This window comes from Bidens hawaiensis, unplaced genomic scaffold (assembly GCF_021521415.1).
Source record: "Bidens hawaiensis isolate Kalapana, Puna unplaced genomic scaffold, B.hawaiensis_p1.1 tig00008947_1, whole genome shotgun sequence".
Lineage (NCBI taxonomy): Eukaryota > Viridiplantae > Streptophyta > Magnoliopsida > Asterales > Asteraceae > Bidens > Bidens hawaiensis.
In genome coordinates this window covers 930580-940799 of record NW_027491651.1, presented here as the reverse complement: position 1 = coordinate 940799, position 10220 = coordinate 930580, and the positions used below count along the sequence as shown (strand labels likewise).

The 10220-nt window shown below is 36.7% G+C and overlaps 2 protein-coding genes across 2 annotated transcripts; one reads left to right on the top strand and one right to left on the bottom strand.

Moving 5' to 3' along the window:
* The first annotated feature begins 303 nt into the window (after positions 1-303).
* LOC143530502 (transcription factor bHLH80-like) lies at positions 304-2592 on the top strand. The gene is made up of 5 exons (XM_077026024.1): positions 304-718; positions 805-924; positions 999-1064; positions 1416-1484; positions 2061-2592. Exons 1-5 carry the CDS (start codon positions 323-325, stop codon positions 2106-2108), a joined length of 699 nt encoding a protein of 232 aa, XP_076882139.1. The 5' UTR covers positions 304-322; the 3' UTR covers positions 2109-2592.
* A 3432-nt stretch (positions 2593-6024) lies between these two features.
* On the bottom strand, positions 6025-8390 carry LOC143530548 (uncharacterized). Its single transcript, XM_077026049.1, has 2 exons — positions 7332-8390; positions 6025-6655 (listed from the first exon to the last, which is right to left on the bottom strand). The coding sequence occupies exons 1-2, from the start codon at positions 8388-8390 to the stop codon at positions 6308-6310; spliced, it is 1407 nt and encodes a 468-aa protein (XP_076882164.1). The 3' UTR covers positions 6025-6307.
* Positions 8391-10220: the final 1830 nt, after the last annotated feature.

Genomic DNA, 10220 nt, shown 5'->3' with positions numbered 1-10220 from the left:
ACTAGCTTTCTTTTTTAATGTATAAATATATAAATCAAGATAATACTTAAATTCTTTTCCAAAATTCATACTCACTATTTTTCAACAACAAATCTAGACCATCAATTAAATAATTTTTTTATCGCCGGATGTTGCAGAAGCATTTACTCCTGTGACACGGTGACGTCGCATTTCTTTCCTCCCATCCACCTGTTTTCCCACTTTATCATTTTCTTTTCCTTCCTTTTATATTATCATATTATTATTATTATTATTTTCTTCTGCACTACTCTTACTAAGATAATAATAAACCCAGTTCCTTAAGCAACCAAAACAAAAAAAAATGCAACCGACAAGCGGTGGCGGTCCGGGTCCCGGTCCAGGCGGGCTCTCGAGGTTCCGGTCCGCTCCAGCCACATGGCTCGAAGCGTTACTTGAATCCGAAGAGGAAGAAGATGTCATCATTGATCCACCGAAGCCAACACTCCACCACCACCACACTTCCATTCCCACAACCGCTGGGGACTCTTCAAATATTAATATTATGATACCCAATCCCATCGCTCTGCGACAAAACAGCTCTCCCGCTGAGTTCCTCTCGCAGATCAGTAATCCGGAAGCTTTTCTTCCGAATTACCAAACCGCGGGTGCTTTCGATGACTATCTTTCGGGGTCTAGAGACCGTCTAGACCCCGGGTTAGATAATAATAGTCAACGAGGGAAGTTCACCACGCAGCTGGTAGTTAATTAGTTACTATTAATAATTAAAAGTTAATTTGCTTCACTAACTTTATTTGTGTATTATTATTATTATTATTATTTTAGAGTGGAGATCAAAGTATGTTGTTGGATGCGGACATGGACAAGATTTTAGGGGATTCGGTGCCGTGTCGGGTACGCGCTAAGCGAGGATGCGCTACGCATCCTCGCAGTATCGCTGAACGGGTAATTATTATTTTATTTATTTATTTATTTTATTTTTTTGTAATGGTGATTAATTTGTGTGTTAAAATTAAAAGGTGAGAAGGACTAGAATTAGTGACAGGATAAGGAAGCTTCAAGAACTGGTTCCTAATATGGATAAGGTAAGACAGTGTCTTTTGGTCAGAGTTTTCCTTTTATAGAAACTGCTTTACATTTGAATGGATACACTGTACCACAGCCTTTAGACGTTAGTCATATATACAAATTATATATATTTTCTTATATCTTTCTGTGAGTGTCAGTGTCACTACCTTAAATCCTGATCATATGAATGTTAAGATCATGTTTTTCTGTTGGAAATGTAAGACTTGGAAGTACTGGCTCGGAGTTTAAGACTGCCCCGATCTGACGATTGCGGGGGCATTTATGATGTTTTTTTACTGGTTTTTCTTTAGCTTAGAAGTTAGAATAATTGAGAAGATCTAATGAGCAATGGGATGTGTGTAATGCAGCAAACCAATACGGCAGACATGTTAGACGAGGCGGTGGAGTATGTCAAGTTTCTGCAAAGACAGATTCAGGTATGTATGTTTCCGATCTAGCTAGTGATGCATTTAACTTGTCGGGTGGGTAACGGGCAATTAAAATGAATATTTGAAACATTACAAAAGATGAGTTTTTAAATTTGGCAGGTATTAGCGTATTGCCAATTTTTTTTTAAATTACAAGCTACTTAATAAATACGAAAGTGCTTGCAGCCCCAATGGTACGAATGCGATAAATAATGTGTCACTCCCAAGTGGTGAGGAGTCTCAATGTGGACAAAACGGTGTAGATTTACGGGTGTGTGAGTTGTCAAAAAAATTTGCCTAATAAATAATGGAATTAAGGACATAAATAAGCGTGTGAATATTAAGATGAAATCGGAGCACTGATTGAGGAATACGGGTCCGATGGCATGGTCAAACTGCGCATGTAGCTCCGTAGCTCCATTTGTAGAGCAAGTTATGCTTATTTTATGCTGGCCAGTTCATTTTGTTTAAACATAACCATTCTTGTGATTGACCCACTAATTATAAGCAGAAAATGCGTTACTACGTACGTGCCATCTCTAAGGAACTCATAACTCTAGTTTCATGTAAACTCACTCAATGCAGGAACTTAGGGAGCATCAAGACAAATGCACATGTTCAGTTAAGAATTGATCTTTGTGAAGATGTGATCCAACTTCAACGTTATCTCAAAGAATGACTCAATGGTGCTATGGTGCTTCTTCCAACATCCGAGATCAAATTTTATTTCTTCTTTTGTGACCGTAAAGTACTATTAGAAACGAGTAGATTAGGGTTAAATATGTGATGTTCGTCACTCACTTGTATCATTGGAACCATTTTGTGTTCCTGTCAAGTCTAGGATCTATCTAGTATGTGTAGTGTAAACTTCTCTAGTGAAGTATGACTGCATGTGTATGCTTGGCTTTTGCCAGTTACCTACTCCCCTTTAAACAATCTAGGGAAGTTATATGTCATAATGGTGTCTAATATAAGCTAGTTTCGGAAATGTAAGACCTTGCGGGTTCTGGGAATGTACAAGTTTCCCTTGTAACGCTTGAGAATGAATAACTACATATTTGAGAGCTCTACGAGAATAATATGAAAATAAATGAAGTTATGGGTTGATCTTGGTATATGAGTAAAAATGATTATTTTGTTTAATTAGTATTAGTATCATGTACTACCTGTTTTTGAGCATGATTTAAATGGGGTTAAGTTGAAGCCCATAAGGGCCTTGTGTTATACTTTGTTAGCTTGAGTGGGGCGAGGGCCACATTAAGCAAGCTCATGCGAACATCCCCCCCCCCCCCCGGGCGAGTGAGCCATGAGTTCGTGAGTATCCTCATGCTCGTGGAAGGCTAAAAATATCCGAGAGTTTTGAAGGAAAAAAATGTTCGTTCAAAACCGTTATAGAACAACTATATATACAGTAATGTTTATATAAACCTTATTTTTTTATTAAACATTTATTTTTGCTAAAATTGGATTCATCTCCATCAAAGAAGCAAATGCTATGGAAAATGGAAATACATCATCTAGCTTGAATCAAGGGTTAAATGAGGCCAATGAAATTCAATGGCAACAATCATAAGCGCTAGACAAACATTCGTACGACAAAGCTAGAAGCTCACGACAAACAAAATATGAGCGTAATGTAAGCTTACAAAATCTGATTTTGGAGGACGAATGACGTTATTTGTCACCACTACGAAGATGATATGCAGCTGACTTTGAAGAAAATAATGAGCAACATACAAAAAGCAGCTAACCGACGAAAGCTTCACAACCAAGGAGCACATAAAAGCTTTCGCGTGGTTACATTTGTGCTTAAAGGTGTCAGTGTTAGTGCTAGTTTGGCATCCAATATCTTAGCACGGGTAAGTATGTTAGCGGTATATTTGGATCGGTTTAAAAAGAGTCCATTTGACGTATAAGTAACTTCAAGCCCAAGAAAGTACTTGAGCTTCCCCAAATCTTTGATGGCGTTCTTGAGTTAGACGAGTATTGAAAGAGTTGAGTGTATGGGTCATTTCCTGTTAAGATCAAATCATCAAGATAAACCAATAGGTACATGATGCAAAAGTATTTTTTGAAGAAAGATAGAGATGGGTTAGCATGACTACTCGCCCGCAAAGTCTTCGTTGATAAGAAATGTGCTAAGGCAATGAAACCAAGCCCAATGTGACTTCATGTAAACACTTTCAATTAGATGCCTATAGAGAAATGCATTGTTGACAGCAAGCTCATGAATTTTTTATTTATTTATAACATCTAAGGAGAGGACAACACGGATTGCAGTGTCTTTAACAATGGGATTGACGTGTGATAAATTGTGCGTCTAGAATTTTAAAACTTAAAGCACTAGAATTTTATTTTTTTTAAAACATTAATTGGACTTTAATAATTCAAACTTTGACATATTGGTCAACATAAATCCTAAATAAAGAAATGTACGAGGGCAATCCCAACTTTCAACCTATTTTTTTCACCGAACTTTGTTCTAACAGAGTCTAACCTAGTTAAATTTTTGATGATATGAATAGGGCTGTAAACAAACCGATTGAACACGAACAAGGCCTTGTTCATGTTCGTTCGTTAAGAAAATATTGTGTTCACGAACGGTTCACGAACTCTTACCGAACGAGATTTTATGTTCGTGTTCGTTCATTAAGAAAATTAATGTGTTCACGACCGGTTCACGAACACAAACGAACACAAATAAAATAAGTAGAGGCTAGAGAATAAGACCGATGTATTCATCAATGTGAATTTGAAAGCCCATAAATAAATCGAATGAACACGAACAAGGTCATATTCGTGTTCATTCATTTAACCTTATAATTAATCGAACAAATATTTATGTTCTTGTGCGTTTATTTAAAAATGGACATTTGTGTTCGTTTGTTTAAAATCTAAACAAACATAATTAAACAAAGATAAACGAACATAAATAAACATATATGAACCAATGTGAATGAACACAAACAAACATAAACAAACTTAAATCTAAAAACACATAAATGAACAAAAATTAACAAATATAAAACCTTTAAGCAAATAACATATTCAGATAACATTTAATTATTTTCTATTAATACATAAACGAACATAAACGAACGTTCATGAACATAAATGAACGAACGGAACATTTGTTCACGTTCGTTCATTTAATTAAACGAACACAGATTTTGTGTTCATGTTCGTTCGTTTATTAAATAAACGAACATAAACGAACTTCCTGCCGAACGGTTCACAAACAGTTCATCGAACGTTCGGTTCGTTTACAGGCCTAGATAAGAATGATAGTGGGTTCACCACACAAAACAAACAAATAAACAAATAAAGAAAAATAGATAATGGGGTCTCCCACATCAAAATAATCTTATAAAAAATAGACAAAATTTATAGTGGGTTCCGCCACACCACCAAGCCACCAACACCACCTTCATTACTAGCCGGCCACCACTGCCTAGTACCACACCACGTCACCACCCAACACTGTTGCCACCATTGTACCACACCACCCAACATCGCTGGCCAATAGGTGTTGACTATCATGAATGATTCGTTAGTAATATTTTTAACATATAGCAACAAATCTTGGTAGTAAATATGCGGGGCATTTCAAGTCTAAAAATAGCCGTCCTGTGTTTCAAGTATTTCAAGTCTAAAAACACCTTCATGTGTTTCAAATATGATTTTTGACGCTTACCGACTTATAGAAGGTTGACAATGGACATAGTTTGTTAAAAGAGTTGATATGATAGATCATGGTTAGTAAGTTTGTTGTATTGCCAACATCTAGTTGTCAGGTTACATGCCGAGCATTCCCGATCACTAAGAGAAACTAGTGGTTTCTTCGTCACATGTGTCTGACCCACCAAGAGAAACCCTGGTGGTTTCTATCTACGATTGTAATCAAATCAATTGATTATGAAAGAGCAAATCATGTTTGGTCAATATGTTGAAGTGATTGTCTTCACACAATTAACTTGCATATAATTTGTATTTAACCATATCCCTAGATATCACACAATTAACTTGCATATAATTTGTATTTAACCGTATCCCTAGATATTAGTCATTGTATTGTATTTTTATCTTTCATTGTAATTGAACAATTTTTGGTTTTATAATATATTCAAAACATTAATAGTTAATAGTTTCTTGGTCGCATTCCCACAACCAGAGAAACCAGTGGTTTCTTCTGGCCCAAGAGAAACCGGTGGCTTCTTGTTATCATGCCGATCGTTGGGTGACCACTGGTTGGTTTCTTCTGGTCCAAGAGAAACTGGTGGTTTCTTGTTATCATGCCGATCGTTGGTTTCTTGGTCACCCGACTAGCTAGTTCCAAATTTTACACTGGTTGCTAATTCCTCATGGCCTTGTGGGTTACTAACTTTGTAAGATGCTTAGACTTGCTACTATAGTAGCAAATATTATGCCAAACATTCAAATACCTGAAATTGTAATCAATCTCATTTGGTCAAATTTACCAACAGTAATTTACAAACTCAAAACGAAGATCAAAATTAATAATATTACGAAGTTCTTATAACAAAACATCACTATCCTCCAAGTGTACTAAGTTCGAAATACAACGATGTCAGTAAATTTAAACAAGCAACAAGAAATAAAATTTACCATAATAGAAAACACAAACTAACCTTCCTAAAGAAGCACAAACTACATCCAAATTGTGAACAAAGCAATAACAGTCATAGTAAAAACTACATATACAAACATGTGTAAATCTACAACTGTAAAAAGCAGCAAGTGAATCAAGGGTCGCCGTACATGCAACCTCTTTTACCCACCTCTTACACCGAGTAGAGCATGAAGCCGCCCTCTTACCGAGTAGCATGAAAACGTCGACCCATGTAAGCCATATGCCATGTCAGAGCGACCAAAGTCAAACCATTCAGCACAGACGAGTACGTGTTCAACCTCTTCAACTTCGCGTTCAAGGCCAACATGTCTTGCCTCTCCGCCACTAGTGGTCTCACCGCATTCGGTCCACCATTATCGACCAACGTGTGTCTATAAGTTCGGCCAGGCCTCACCACAGTTGTAGTTGTGGTTGCGGTTGCACCACCATGTTGTGGTGGCAACCCGTCTGGGCCGATTACCCTGTCTCTAGTTGGGCTCTCTACCCCTCTCCCTTCTTCCTTCTCTATCTTCATTCTTTCATACATAGTCTGCAAGTTAAATAAACACCTCCATAAATTAGTATTACTTTACACTCTGAAAAACATTCAAATATTTCCGTAACTCCCTTAAGGCCACCCTTAGTGGGCTAAAGATTTGTGGGCGATACGGGCTACAACAACCCCCCCCCCCCCCCGAAATGTTGGCCGATTGGGGGGGGGACCTTTTGTCGTCTGGTTTGTTTAAGATGATAATTATATTATTATTACATATGCTTTGTGTAGTATGTATATATATATTAGCTTACGACACCACACTCCAAAAACAAATTCCTAGCATTTGCTGATTGAGTCCAAAGTGTCACAATTCGCCCAATTTGTAACCCGCCCACTACACACAGTCTACCAAACAACATTCATATTGTACTCTACTTCAATTAAGCATCTAATTTCTTCAGTAAATATTTTAATCTCAAATTCATATTTCACCACTATGGGTAATACTAAATTTATAATGCGACACGAAGGGGTTTCGTGTCACTTGACGCTATGGCGAAACTAAATCTATCACCCAACGCTAAGTGGACACTAAATGTATCACTCGACACTAAGGAGACTGTAATATTTTGATTCATTCAGTAATATATCATATATTAGAAATTTCTTTATTATCCTGCTAGCAAATATAAGCAAGCCGTAATGCAACGGAGATTTACGGTTTATGTACCTTGGTGGCTCTAGGATCGAACACGAACAAGTTGGCCAAAACCATCAGTAGCGCGGAAAGAAGACTCAAACCCTGTGACCCGTTCACGCCGGTTAAACTATCCTTCTTCTGACTCGCTAAATGCGCCAACAAAGCAGCAGAAATACAATAAGCCAAGGCTTTGAAATACACCGGGTATATCCGCCCTTGCACTATCCCAAACTGTTGTTTCGGAAGACACCTCCCCAAAATATAACTCGAAATAAACGTCACCCACACGCTCATACCATAAGCAGTCGAAAACCCCAACATGTGAATCAACCCGACAACCGCCTTAACCTTATCGCGAGAAAGGACATACCAAAATACATCATTTGTCACCTCTTTTAATTTTTTTAAAATTTCGCCTAAACTCTTTTCACCGACTTCTTGTACACTCCCCACGGTTTCTCTCGCGGCTCCTTGTACACTCTCCACGGTTTCTCTCGCGGCTTTTTGGATTTTACCTATACCCGTCACGTTTCTTTCTATATCTCCCCCTAAAGTTCTAGCCGACGCCACCACATCTAATTTGTCTTTCGCCTTCACCGCACCGCTTTTCACCGTGTCCGCCACGTCACCCGCTACCTCTTTCGCCTTATCGATCCCATGAACAACCGGGTCCTTCGCTTTCCCTAACGACTCAACAATCGTATGCCCTGCAGCCTTTTCGGATTGCGATACTCTCCCGACCGCCTCTTTCGCTTGTTCTTCGACTTCCTCGACCTTATCTTTCGTTTTCCCGAAAGCGGAAGCGATTTTATGCTTACACTTGCCGTACGCGTCGCAAACGAGCTCTTTCGGACCCGAAAACATGCCTTCGGAAGGCGGTTTCTCGGTGTCGGTGTCGTCGGGTGGTGAAATAAGCACCTTGGTGCTGCCATCAGCTTCTTTGTCATACTCAACCACGACCACACGGTGGCCTTCTTTGACAATCACCTCACGGTGGTCGTCAGCGTGGTGAGTACTAGAAGATGGAGACCATACGGCTGCTGCTAGCAGTGAAGTTAAGACAAGACCTATTGCTAATGCGTTTATCATGATCCCTTTGTTGTTTTGTTTTGTAAGATGTTTGGTGTGTTTTAAGAGTTTGAAGAGAAACAAGAGAAGATCTTGTAAGATGTTTGGTGCAGATTTAAAGGATGAGAGTGGCAGACATATGTGGACGTGGAAGACGGCGGTGGAGAGAAGATGACACGTGGGATGGTGAATGTTGCATGTGAGCTATACGTGTCTTCGTTAAGAGGGTTTACTTTATTCTTCCATTTCATAAAGAAGCTAACAGAAGGGTGGGTGGTGTGTATGGAAAGATTTGTTTCATGAAATTGTATATATACAGGTGAATTTAATTATTTAATAAAACAATTAAATATTTAAATAAGTTTTTTTAGCAGAAACTCGTTCGGTGTCGATTTAATTTGTTACGACATCTATTTGTACTATAATATAAATCCGTAAGGTTGTTTGTGTAATTTACAATTACCACATTAAAATTTTGTGGATTAATCGTGTAATTAATGGAACTTGCAAGTGTTGAAAATATTTGGGGAATTCCTACTCCTATCTCAAGGACTTGTTTACAGAACAAAAAAATATATTAAAAACTCAGTTAACTATGTTTCAAGGACATGTTTAAACATGATTTCAATTTGATAAATTTGGGAAACCCTGTGTCAAGGATAAGTCCTTGAGATAGCAAGGCTATCTCAACAACACCATGTCATCAAGATAGGTCTTGATCGAGACAAATCTAATTTCTTGTCGTGTTAAAGGTTATCATATTAAAATGTTGTGGAGTTATATTGTGTAATTAAATGAAAGTGGGGGGGGGGGGGGTTATCATATGTAGGGGAAAGTTAATGTACAAATGAAATTAACGTGCTAATTATGATAATCAAGTAGATTAATTATATATACAAATAGAGTAATTACTCTATGATGTAATTACATAATTACCCTACTTGATTTTCACAATTAACACGTTAATTTCATTTATATTAGATCAAATCCCATCATATGTATATCAATTTGTATTTTAGAAGCCTCACATCACATTTCTCATATCTATATCAATTTGATTAACTCATATTTTCTCTTTTACTTCTACTTACAATAGATATATGATATGAATAGTGAATCTTTATATTTAGAAAATCACTTTTGATTTGTAAACTCGTTTTATATTGTAGAGATTGACTAAGTGGTAATTTAGCTTATATCCCTAAATTTAGAGATGGAAGTATAAATGAAGATGCCAATAAAGACATTCTTACTATACCTACCAAACATTATTTATATTATGCGATTATAATTGTTATGGATTTAAAGATGATATTTCAAGAACGCGTAGAGACGTAGACATAATAAACCATTCATTTTTCAATCTTAAAAAATATAAAAAGGTTTACTTTTTATTGTTGTTACATAAATAAGTTGGTTTGTCTATAATGTATTATAATGTAATATAGATACACACACATATTTTTAAGTCAATAACAATTATAATCGCATATATATATGTATATATTTCTTACATTACTAATAAAAAAAATCCTGGTAACACATGTCAGTCCCATATTAATTTTTGATCATGTTTTCCCTCCAAAATTCTTAATCTTTAATCTCCTTGATTCTAGATATATTCATGGGTTAAAACAATTTGTTATTTGAGTTATCAAATAAAGTCACGTCATATAATTGCCTTTTACTATTGAAAACTAATACGGAGTATAATTATGTGCATCTTATGCGGTCAGCCTTTCTATATTTATAATATAAACAGAACTTTCCTTCCGATAAAAGATATTTCATTTTAAACAGATTTTCTGGATAATAATTAAAATTTAAATTTCAAAAGTGTCAACATTGATG